The sequence below is a fragment of the Salvelinus namaycush genome, chromosome 3, assembly GCF_016432855.1.
Source record: "Salvelinus namaycush isolate Seneca chromosome 3, SaNama_1.0, whole genome shotgun sequence".
Lineage (NCBI taxonomy): Eukaryota > Metazoa > Chordata > Actinopteri > Salmoniformes > Salmonidae > Salvelinus > Salvelinus namaycush.
This window is the reverse complement of record NC_052309.1, coordinates 57,645,971-57,659,299: the sequence shown is the minus strand read 5'-3', so window position 1 is coordinate 57,659,299 and position 13,329 is coordinate 57,645,971. Positions and strand designations below refer to the sequence as shown.

Sequence of the window (13,329 nt, the reverse complement as noted above, 5' to 3'; positions counted from 1 at the left end):
TGTTTTTCTGTTTTTTTCCAGAGCAAATTATCTGTAATTTCTCACAGACACACTCGGACCAGCAGAACCAGAACCTTTAGCAAAAAAGTATTAATTTCCCACATTTAGCATTGACGGCCTCAAGAGCTCTTTTTTGGTTTCTCTAACTTTTTCGCCACCACCCTTCCGTTTTTCTGTTTTGACTATCAGAGTCAGAGCGGGTCCCACTCTCTTTGATGATGCGCGTTTGCGTTTGAATGAGAATTTGCGCCCTGATTGAACAGTAACACCACAAACAATGTTAAACATGCTAGTGCAAAGGTTTCATTCGTTCACGATTGTTGGTCCAAAGATGGGGAAACACTGATACTGCGATGTAATTGAATGCACTCGAGATGCACCGGACATTCTTTCCTGCCCTCCCTTCCCAAACATCCCGTTGGAATCCTCCCATTTCTACACCGTGCCTGCAACATACCTGTCGTGGGCTCGGCTATACTATACTACACAGAGCTACTGTACATCGAGCTCTGTAAACATCTTGAGGTTGCTCGGTGATACTGGTTGTGGGCGGAGCGCAGCTCGAGTTGACCATTCCGAATAGTTTTACATCGCTGTGTCCACCCCATACAGAACCAGTCCACTTCCAGCGGTCAACTTCAAACTATTTGTTTTTGGGTTTCGGACCTATTCGAACATTTGTTTTATTCCCTTGCCAGAGAAGAGGCGAGAGGGAGGGGTATAGAGTGCACAATGAAGGATACGGATAAACGGCATGAAGGAGGCGGAAGGAGAACGGGAACAGAAAAATCTGAGAAAGATCAGGTTTGGTTTACTATTATAAACTAAGCAATTTCGAACATTAAATAACCTTTGGGTATACGCATGGCAAAATCGTGCGTAAATTACGCTACAATATGTTATGCACCATGTGATTCTGTTTATTTGTTAAATGTTTCGCTGAATGCAACAAATATAGCGTTAACAGATTTATCATATAATAAATAAAACGTTTATTCCAAAATATACATTTTACTCGGATGTAATTTAGTGGTCAAATTGCAGTACTCCGGGAGTTTGACCCAAGTGGGATTACGCAGATATATGTAAAAAAATTGACGCCCGTCAATTGTCAAAACAGACACGCAAAACATCATAGACTAGCTGGGAGAGTGATAGCCTATCCTATACTGCCCTAGCAAGCAAAACAGCAGTAGATGCACATTTAGTCAAACGTTAGTTATTTAAATTTTTATACATCAAATACATGCTTTATAATGTGGACACATAACCTGCCTCCATTGTGTTGTGTTATGGAGAAAATGGGAGTCATGTTTGCAGTAACTGCAAAAAGTTACAGTGAACCCCCCAAAAAATGCCAGTAACTGCCTTTTACCTTGGTTTCACTGAGCGTTGGGCTGCAGTGTGTACTATTTACCTTGGTATTATTTATTGTTCTTTGCTGATACAAGTATCGAACTACATGACACTGACAGCCACATGCAAATAAATATATGAAAACAAGTTTGTGTAAACAAATAAAATCGTCATGGAAACGTATTCTAGTGGGTGTACCAAGCAAGAAGGCAGTAACTGCAGTCTAGGGTCAAAGGTCATGTCTAATCTCATAGTAAGACAACAGATAACCACATCTCCAATGATATGCCTACAATAAAAAAACGTTGAAGTCCTTTTTCTCAGTTTCACTCTATGAGCAGTTACTGCTCTTTTGCTTGGTAGGGTAGTGTGCCTTAACTCTCCAACCATAGGTAAATTGCAGTAAATAGTCTGTGACCACGTCACCTCAATGGGAGTTCAGACTTGTGGTTGTCATTTAATTATAATTCCATCAATCGCTTCAACCAATGACTGAAATTCAGTAGTCTAGAAGTGCTTACAAGCACCACTAAACTTTTTGTAACTTAATCTTGATTTTACAGTTCCACCAAACCTGTTGTAACCTCATCTTGATATAGCCTACATTCGTCTATGCCAGTAGCTTTACATTCATTGCCAAAAATCTACCGACTCAGGGCTATAGCGTAAGGCCATTGTGTTTGGCAAATAAATTTAAAAAATCTGCACAACTGTAAATTGATCATAAATGGCACAGAATTCCTGTGGTGACGTGGATACAAGAATAACTTAATTTTCAATCCTTGTGACAATTACTTATTGACAATGACTATTCAGCAGGAGTTTGGGGTGCTAAGAGGTATCTCCCAAAATGAACATGTCAATAACAGAGCCGTATGTTATCTTTTACACTGAACAAAAATATAAATGCAACATGTAAAGTGTTGGTCACATGTTTCATGAGCTTAAATAAAAGATCACCGTCATTTTCCATATGCACAAAAAGCTTATTTCTCTCACATGTTGTGCACAAATGTTTACATCCCTGTTAGTGAGCATTTCTATTTTGCCAAGATAATCCATCCACCTGACAGGTGTGACATATCAAGAAGTTGATTAAACAGCATGATCATTACACATTTGCACCTTGTGTTGGGGACAATAAAATGCCACTTTGGGGACAATAAAATGCCACTGTTTTGTCAAACAGCACAATGTCATCGATGTCTCAAGTTTTGAGCGTGCAATTGGAATGCTGACTGCAGAGCTGTTGCCAGATAATTGAATGTTAATTTCTCTACCATAAGCCAATTTGGCAGTACGTCCAACCGGCCTCACAACCGCAGACCATGTCTAACCACACGAGCCCAGAACCTCCACATCCGGCTTCTTCACCTGCAGGATCATCTGAGACCAGCCACTCAGACAGCTGATGAAACTGAAGAATTTCAGAAACGGACTCAGGGAAGCTCATCTGCTTGCTCGTTGTCCTCACCAGAGTCTTGACTTGACTGCAGTTTGGCGTGGTAACTGACAGGCAAATGCCCACCTTCGAGGGCCACTGGCATGCTGGAGAAGTGTGCTCTTCACGGATGAATACCGGTTTCAACTGTACTGGGCAGATGGCAGTGTAGGCGAGCGGTTTGCTTATGTCAACATTGTGAACAAAGTGCCCCATGGTGGGGTTATGGTATGGGCAGGAATAAGCTACGGACAACAAACACAATTGTATTTTATCAATGGCAATTTGAATGCATTGAGATCCTGAGGCCCATTGTCATGCCATTCATCCGCTGCCATCACCTCATGTTTCAGTATGATAATGCAGGCCCCATGTCACAAGGATTTGTACACAATTCCTGGAAGCTGAAAATGTCCCAGTTCTTCCGTGGCTTGCACACTCACCAGACATGTCACCCATTGAACATGTTTGGGATGCTCTGGATCGACGTGTACAACAGCCTGTTCCAGTTTCCACCAATATCCAACAACTTCGCACAGCCATTGAAGAGGAGTGGGACAACATTCCACAGGCCACAATCAGCAGCCTGACGTGAAGGAGAAGTGTTGCGTTGCATGAAGCAAATGGTGATCAAAACAGATACTGACTGGTTTTCTGATCCACGCCCCTACTGGGAATACAGATGCATATCTGCATTCCCAAGTCATGTGAAATCCATAGATTAGGGCCTAATGAATTCATTTCAATTGACTGATTTCCTTATATGAACTGTATCTCGGTCAAATCTTTGAAATTGTTGCACGTTGCACATTTTTGTTCAGTGTAAGTATACACAAGTTTGCACCTATACTTGCAATAACTGGGGACATGGGCTGGGAACCCTGTGAGGTGAGATGGAAGGTGTGTATGGTAAGACTTTGGAATAGACTGTTGGATATGCCAATTGCCAGAATAGCCAGCTGGGATCTACATAGGGGGAGCATGGGCACCTGAAATGTCTGACCTTTTTCAAACAGTTGGACTGTGAACAGTTGTATGAAAACCAAATTAAGAGAGACACAGATGCTGTTTAAAAAAACAACTAATGATGCAATACGGAAAGAAAAGGGTGGATTAATCATAAACCCAAATTGAGAACCTTTTGTTTCATTAATGTTGCATTTGTGTGTGAGCGATATTATGTACATCCACCTAAAAGCAAGAGATTGCTATGTGCATAGGTAAGATCAGGGATATTGCTCCTGCGTATTGAAACAGGTAAGATCAGGGATATTGCTCCTGCGTATTGAAACAGGTAAGATCAGGGATATTGCTCCTGCATATTGAAACAGGTCGGTGTAATTGTGAAATGGAAGAGGAAAGACTATGTAACTTTTGTGACCTCAAAGAAATAGAGAATGAAATCGATTTGATCATCTATTGCTCTTTCTACCACAATATACCCTTGTCCTTATTCCTGAAAGCCCACCAGATATACTCTGGCATTGTGTGGTGAGTGATGAGTAGAAACTGAAAAGTTTTTCTGTCTATTTCCATTTGCGGAAATTTTTTGATAAAGCCTGTAATAAAATAAATAAAAAGTGCAACCTATAATTATTGCTCGGATAACCTTATTTACTATTATGTTTTGATATCTTTTTCACTCTTTATGCGGTGCGCACTGCACAGAAAATCGGAAGAATTATCTCTGTGAATCATTGAAATGTCTGTGAATCAAAATAAAATGTCCATTCATTCATTCACTTACAGACCATAAATGTAGGTTATGAGTAACAGTTGACCCATACATTCTGTCTGTATGCAGCCTCTCACAAACTAAACTTGTGAAGATAAGACATGATAGCCCACATGCTGGTATATATGGTACTATGCATGAAAGTCATTGATCCCCAAAAAATAAACAAAGGAGAGACAAGCAATTGAAGGCTGGACATCTTCAAGAGAGCAAATAAAGAGACACTAACCAGGTTTCCATTCAACCATTTCATCCGGGTGAATTGCTGTACCTGACAAATTAAAAAAAGTCACGACCGGGTTGATGGAAACAGGAAATGTAGGGACAATTTCGTAAATGTCAACAGATAATTTGTTTGTTTGACATGGTGCGATCTTTTTCTATTGGTAAAATGTATTATGTGCGAAATGGCGGTAGAAAACGCCTTTTATGCGCCAATATTGATTTAATAACCATCATATTGAAGTTAACTTGGAGTCACGCGATGATATGTTGTGTGGTCCTCCCACTATGACTTGGGAAAGCATGTGCAGTGCGCACCGCATAGAGTGAAAAAGATATCAATACATAATAGTAAATAAGGTTATCCGAGCAATAATTATAACCCTAGGGCAGTAAAAAATTATCCAATTAAATCCGGATAAATAAATACAGAAAAAATGAAATGGAAGGCGTTTAAACCCAATCTAGCACAAAGGGAAGATTTAAGTGTGAGACAGGCCCACAATCTATATAAATACCTGCCATTTGCTTTATATGAGCTAATTATTTTTATAATTTAATTATAGGTTGCACTTTTTATTTATTTTATTAGGCTACAGACGAAATAAGTTATGAACTTGGCAAAAGTACACGGTGATGAGTTTGATGCTCCATTCCAACAAATATTGAGATCTTATTCTGGTGACATAATGATTAATGTGTGGCTGTTGTTTGTTATCAAATGTGTTTTATTCAGTCATCAGCAATCCCTCGAGGTGGAGGATCATTTTTTTTCACAGTTCTTTTTTAGGTGGTTTGCTTGTTGTGGGTCCTGCTGTGGCTGAGCAGGCCAATCCTGGAGCCACAGACCCGTCTACAGGCGCTGTAAGTGAGGTTGGAGGGGATGGAAGTGTCATTTTTCATTGGCCAGAGTTGTGCGAATGTCCTCATAGTCTAATGTAGCTTGGTGTGTAAATTGTTGCCATGTGGCTCTGTTTAGTGTAGAGTTCCCCGTTTGTTATGTTTATTTTTTGAGGTGGGTTTTAAGGATGTCTGTACCTTTTTTATTTTGCCCCCTTGCGTTCACCCCTGCCAGATGCCAGTACAGAAGTTGTTAGGGCAGTGTCCTGTCTATCGGAGTTGATTTGGGATTCTATGCTTGGGATGTTGGCCTGGGTCAGGACGCAGGTCCGTCGATCCTCCCTCCTGATGTTCAGTATTTTCCTCAAGAACAGTTGCTGCCGACGCTCCAGTTTTTGAATGTGCCTTTTGTATGTCACCCACGTCTCACAGCCATAGAGAGGGTTGGGATTATGACAGCCATGTACACTATGCGTTTCGTTTTGGTTCTGAGGTTGTGGTTTTTGGATGCGTGATTTGTCCGTTTTCCAAAGGCTGTGCTGGCGCAGCATTTCCTGATCTGTATTACTTCCTCAATGGTGACTCGTTGTGAGAGGTGACTGCCAAGGTAAGCAAAGTGTTCCACGTTGTCAAGTGGTTCACTTCCAACGTGAGTTACTATCAGATTTGGTGGTTGTCCTTGGGCAGGTTGGTGGAGCACCTTTTTGTTTTCTGTAAGTTCCGGCTCAGTCCCAGACTCTTGTATGCTTCGGAGATGCTTTTGAGGGCAGTTTAGGGGGTCTGCTTTGGAGTGAGCGATAATTGCACAGTTGTCTGCATATTGGAGGTCCTTGACTGTGGTAGTTCTCACTTTGATTTTGGTGGTCCTCACACATTTTGCTGTCTTAAAATGTCATCTAAAAGGGGATTACATTTGAAAAAAATCCTACATCTGTTGTGGAAGAGAAAATGCAAATTTCCTGCAATTCTACGCTTTTGCTGTTTTATAGGACTCCATTGGGCACAGACTTCAATTCAACGTCTATTCCAAGTTGGTTCAATGTTGAAACAATGGTGATTCAACCAGTGTGTGTCCAGTGGGCCATCTCATGCTTTTGTTCACATTTTGTCATGAGGCTGAGAAAAAATGGTGCCGTTTTACAGCTAATTTCCTGCAATTTTTCTATCATATGCTATCTGGGGGCCCCATTGATTCTTAAATGGAAGAAGTTTGTAACCACCAAGACTCTTCCTAGAGCTGGCCGCCCGGCCAAACTGAGCAATCAAAGGAGAAGGGCCTTGGTCAGGGTGGTGACCAAGAACCCGATGGTCACTCTAACAGAGCTCCAGAGTTCCTCTGTTGAGATGGGAGAACCTTCCAGAAGGACAACCATCTCTGCAGCACTCCACCAATCAAGCCTTTATGGTAGAATGGCCAGACGGAAGACATTCCTCAGTAAAAGGCCCGTTTGGAGTTTGCCAAAAGGACTCTCAGACCATGAGAAACAAGATTCTCTGGTCTGATGAAGCCAAGATTGAACTCTTTGGCCTGAAATTTTGGGGGAAATTCTAAAGAAGAGAGAGACTGTAGATTAGCAAAAATGGAGCAGTTAACCATGCACTGCAACAGTGCATAGTTAAGGCCCAACGAACATAGTTGGCTCTTAGCTTTTATAGAAAAAGTACAACCTCTTGTCTACAAGGCGGTTTAGCAGATGTGGGGAAACAGGGACGGAACATAGTGTAAAAGGCAATTGGTTTGTCTGTGCAGATTAAGATAGCTGAGGTTGATAGCACGAGGGCTCAACCGTATAACTGCGTTTTGTCACAGTTCACACTATAATGTGCTCCTTTCTGCAAGGTTTTTTACAGCTGACTTCCTGCAGATAGTAAACTCATGGGATGTCTTACATGCTACTGTTGCACCTAAACGGATCTTAGCTATACGCCCAGTCTTCTGACTAAGTCACACAAAGACAAGTTTGTATCAGATTAGAAAAAGCACTAGCATATAACAAGAGACTATTCTTTAAGCAGTTAAACACTGGATAGCATGACTAATTATATAATTTTCCACAACAATGCCAAGCGTCACGTCTGGAAGAAACCTGCAGCATCATGCGGTGGAGATGTTTTTCAGCGGCAGGGACTGGGAAACTAGTCAGGATCGAGGTAAAGATGAACGGTGCTAAGTACAGAGAGATCCTTGATATAACCCTGCTCCAGAGCACTCAGGACCTCAGACTGGGGTGAAGGTTCACCTTCCAACAGGACAACGACCCCTAAGCACACAGCCAAGGCAACGCATGAGTGGCTTCAGGACAAGTCTCTGAATGTCCTTGCGTGGTCCAGCCAGATCCCGGACTCGAACCCGATCGAACATCTCTGGAGAGACCTGAAAATACCTTTGCAGCAACGCTCCCCATCCAACCTGACAGAGCTTGAGAGGATCTGCAGAGAAGAATGGGAGAAGCTCCCCAAATACAGGTGTGCCAAGCTTGTAGCGTCATACCCAAGAATACTCAAGGCTTTAATTGCTGCCAAAGGTACTGAGTAAATGGTCTGAATACTTATGTAAATGTGATATCAGTTTTTTATTGTTAATACATTTGCGAAAATGTATTTTTTTTGTTGCTTTGTCATAATGGTGTATTATGTGTAGATTGATGAGGGGGGAAAATCAATTGTGGAAAAAGGCAAGGGGTCTGAATACTTTCCGAATGGACTGTAAATAGCGAATGGAGGACGCTTTCCCGTGGTTAATTTCGTGCCAGCCAGGTAGGCTATACTCCTGTTGTAAAGATAAGCAATGTGCTTAATAGTAAAGAGAAGCAATGTGCTTAATATTAAGAAAGTTGAGTAATATATGATGTAGGTATAGTGTATAAAGAGCTGATGAGATTCTCCTCTTTTTAAAAGAGGCCATCACACTTCTTTCTCACACAGTTGCATAGCCTATAGAAATGTTGTGCAACATGAGCTCATGGGCTCTCATGAAGTGTTTGATTTTCAAGTTTGGTAGGCTACTAATGACCATCAGCAGAATCAGAGCTTGGAGAAGCCTAATTAATTACGGTGACTAAACGGTCACATGGAATTTGACTGCCTTCATGACTCGTGACCGCCGGTGTGGTGGTAATATGGTCACCGTAACAGCCCTAGCTGTGATAGGAGAAAACCGAGGAAGGATCAACAATATTGTAGTTACTCCACCATACTAACCTAATTGACAGAGTGAAAATAAGGAAGCCTGTACATAATACAAATATTCTAAAACATCCTGTTTGCAACCAGGCACTAAAGAAATACAGCAAAAAATGTGGCAAAGTAATTAACTTTTTGTCCTCAATACAAAGTGTTATGTTTGGGGGAAATCCAATACAACGCATTACTGAGTACCACTCTCAATATTTTCGAGCATAGTGGTGGCTGCATCATGTTTTATGGGTATGCTTGTAATCGTTAAGGACAGGGGAGTTTTTCAGGATAAGAAATAAATGGAATGGAGCTAAGCACAGGCAAAATCCTAGAGGAAGACCTGGTTCAGTCTGCTTTCCACCTGACACTGGGAGATGAATTCACCTTGCAGCAGGACAATAACCTGAGAAAAAAAGGGGAAATGAGAAAAAAAGAAGGAACCCGCACACTGCTCTTGATAGTATCCCTGCTCTTTAATAAGCTTCACGTATCGGCCTCAGAGCTCTGACGAAGGCCGATACGTAAAGCTTATTAAAGAGCAGTGATACTATCAAGAGCAGTGTGCGGGTTCCTTCTTTTTTCAAATTTTATTCAACTGTTACCATGCACCTGCAAAAAAGATAGCTCAGATGTGCGAGTTCCTTTTGAATTTAGCAGGACAATAACCTAAAATACAAGGCCAAATCTACACTGGAGCTGCTTACCAAGAAGATGGTGAATGTTCCTGAGTGGCCGAGTTACAGTTTTGACTTAAATCTGCTTGAAAATCTATGGCAACAACCAATTTCACAGAGCTTGAAGAATTTTGAAAAGAAGAATGGGCAAATGTTGCACAATCCAGGTGTGGAACGCTCAGGGGGTTGAATACTTATCTAAGATATATTTGTTTTATTTTTCCTATTTGTTTTTACAAATGTTAGAATTTTTCTTACACTTTAACATTACAGAGTATTTTGTTAGAGATCATTGAAAAACAAGAATACCCTTTTTTTCTGAGAGTCACAACGTGTATGTTGACTTGGCTATTTACTAATTGCTACCAATCACCCTGTTTCACTTACAATTCAACATCTGTAGGCTGTAGCCTGTTAAATAACGTTAGAGAGTTCAGTAAGAGTATCTAATAGTGACAATCTCTTTCCCTTACAGAGCTGGATCCCCAAGATCATCAAAATGAGAGTTTGCACCACGTTCGTAGAGGACTTATCAAGGTACAGCCTCTCTCTGGGTCACTGAGTGGTCCATCTGTCTGACACAATACAGTTACAATATACTGTAGTTACAACACAGTTACCCGATGCAAAATGTATCTAGTCCATGCAAAACAAATGATGTCAGTGTGTGTGTGTCTATGTGTTATCTGTTGACTGTTATGGCTGGTTGTGTGTGTGTGTGTCTGTGTGTATTCATGTGTATGTCTTTCTCCCTGTCAGCAATGGGGTATTGTGTCAGTGTGGTGGTGTGCGGGAGACACACGGCTCCATCGCTACAGGAGACTTTTTCGGGGCGGCCATCGTCAGCCAATGGGACAGCTCTCAGCACTCCTCAGAGTACCCCACCGACGCCTTCGGAGAGTTGGAGTTCGCAGGGGCCGGCAGGAGACACAGCCATGTGGGTAACACACACTCACACCCATGTATGCGCATGCACATATCAACACATGTGCATACACACACGCACACACATCTCTGTCAGTATTTTGGCTGAGTGATTCATTAATTAGGTAGCTGGCTTAGTGCCCGGTGTCTTGTAAAATAACTCACAATCGATTATTATTGTGAGCATTTTTACGCTTATGATTGGTTGTGATTGTGACATCAAAGTTTGAAAAGCTCACAGCTTGAGAATTCTCAGTGGTTAATTGCTTGTGTTACTGCTTCATTTCTGTTTCCGGGTTATCAGTGTTTCTCAGGTGGATAACGTCAGTGCCTGATTGAAGTTGACACTGTAAACGCGAATAAATAAGCAATGATCACTTAAAAAATATATTATTGTCATGACGTGGCCCTTTTTGGGTATAGCTAGTGGCTTCCCCCTCTCTCTCTCTCCTACACCCAGGTTCTGTTATCTCAGGTCGTAAATTCCTGGAGGAGACTCTCTCGCCCTGGCCATGCAGAAAGAGACACATAGAGAGAACAAAGGATTTCACATGGCAAACTCCTAAATCCCCAAAATAGGGATTTGATACAAAATGTCCACTTGTGAGGAGCTAGGAATGGTCCGTGGACACTTAAGGGACGGGTATGACGAGTGTGTTTCATTTGGTGACCTCATAGAGGACAGGAAACACACATGACTATATCTCTGAATATGTACATTTCTCAATTATGGGGTTTGCATCTAATTCTTGTATAAAATGAATGAGTAAAAATGTTACTATTTATGAAATGATGTAATATGATGTTAAACCTTTAATGTGAAAGAATTGTAGAGTTTAACTAAGTCATTGGCCCGCCCCGTGAGCACAGACATGATCTGGCGTCATGGAACAGTCCTTTTCTACTGTTACGAATAAAATCCCCTCATGAAGAAATCCTCTTCAGACCACATGTACCTTGATGGACAGCGAGTGGGCACAGGTTGAGTTTAGACCACAAAACCTCAGTATAAGCTAAGGTTGTAATGGTTGTTGAATTCCTAACCATACCACGTGTAGCATTGGCTACACGGATGGAAATGGTTAAACTCTGAGACTATCGATCCCGACAGAATAAGAGCAAATCTTAGATACTAATTACTAGTTTGCAGCTAGAAATTATGTCAACCTGGGATGCGAAGACCGACAACCGCCGTTCTATTCTATGAGAACATTTCTGAATGGTACTCTGAAGTATCCATCCTAACCACGAAAGACCTCAGTGAAGCAGAGAGAGACGTTCGGATGAACTTTCCAACAGAAGGACTGACGATTCCAACAGAGATCACGACGACACACTGGGCGTAAATATATATTGACTGAAATTATTCCCGAATGAGTGAGCGTTCATGTGCAAAGGATTAGCATTTCAATTAATATAATTATCAACTGTGTAGTGTCTCTTTTTGTCTTTCCCGCCCTTCTCAGTCCACACCCACTTCCCTTTATCCACCAAGCCGTCATATCGACTTAGCCCACTAGGGAACCTCCCCTATCATTTTCTTGTAACCATATCTACTGTGTTGTTTGTTTATGCATTTTTGTGATTATTTAGTTAGTTAGTAAATAAATGATTAAGACAATTGATGTATGGATGATTCATAGTAAAGGCTGGGTTCGTGCAGATAACCAACAATTTGCGACGTTTGGAATGAGACTATCGTGAGGTAAAGAATAATTCATTAATTAGAAGACTGATTAAAATATCTGAAGAGTTATATTAGGAAAATTATAACTTTGTATTCTGAAGATTTTCCTTTGTGCCCCGACTTCCTAGTTAATTACATTTACATGATTAGTTTAATCACGTAATAATAATTACAGAGAATTGATTTGATAAAATAGCAGTCTTCACTTTAATGATGCCAAAGACACGACATATTACGACGCCCCGTGCGAGGAATCTAAGATAGAATTGGATTTTGCTGTTGAATTATATATATCAATTGTGCAAACAGACTGTTGCATGCAAATAGAGAAAGATATTGGTTGTGTGTGTTTCCATTTGAACAAGCTAAGGAGAGTGGCTCCGGTCGTGTGTCGATAGTTAGGGTAATGAGTTGTAAATTCCAGATTTAGTCCGTTAGGCCAAACGGTACGATTTCTGTCTAATTTCTAGAGCAAGGGCATAGAGCCAGTAAGGTTATAAATAAGATAGATATCTTCGGTGACTGAGCCGTCCGCCTACCGCGCTAAGCCAGTGTGGTTAGGCCACAGGCGTATCTGTATTTATGTACCGTGTCGCTCCGGTCAACATAATGCTAGCATAGTATGCCGAATGGGTTAATGTGAGACGTCATTTGTTAACCTCCCTTTCCATGGTGAAGGGGACCCTATTTTGTGCTTGGAAGTGAGATTTATTTTACAAAGTAGTATTAGCTTGCCCGAGATGCTAAGCTAACAAAGGGAAACAGTATTTTCTTTTTCCTGTGTCCCATTGAAATACCTCTGCCTTGCGCGACGGAAGTCCCGCCCTTTGTACTTCCGTTTGATTTCAGCTTTCTGCGATCACTGGTGGTGAAGAATCGCCAGTACATCTCTTGAAAAAGAATTAGGTGACACCCATTAGGATATCCAGCCAATCGCAAATAACTGGATATCGATGTCTCATTCAATTTAACTAACAAGTGATATTGCCAGATTTACCTTTCAAGTGGATCTTTTAAATAATATCCACATTTATTGGTTTTCCACAATGTGACAATTTAAACGTTTCACATTAACCTGTCTGGCACCGGGGTTCCGCTAGCGGAACTCCTCCCACATTCCACTGAAAAGGCAGAGCGCGAAATTCAAAAAATATTTTTGAGAAATATTTAACTTTCACACATTAACAACTCCAATACAGCAAATGAAAGATACACATCTTGTGAATCCAGTCAACATGTCCGATTTTTAAAATATTTTACAGCGAAAACACCA

The 13,329-nt window shown here is 41.2% G+C and overlaps 1 protein-coding gene across 1 annotated transcript in view; it reads left to right on the top strand.

Moving 5' to 3' along the window:
* The first annotated feature begins 732 nt into the window (after positions 1-732).
* LOC120043945 (transient receptor potential cation channel subfamily M member 4-like) overlaps positions 733-13,329 on the top strand; it is a 70,798-nt gene continuing 58,201 nt past the window's right edge. Inside the window, exons 1-3 of the mRNA XM_038988543.1 lie at positions 733-804; positions 9,921-9,982; positions 10,205-10,382. Coding sequence (XP_038844471.1) covers positions 733-804; positions 9,921-9,982; positions 10,205-10,382 — 312 coding nt within the window. The remainder of the gene's footprint in view (positions 805-9,920; positions 9,983-10,204; positions 10,383-13,329) is intronic.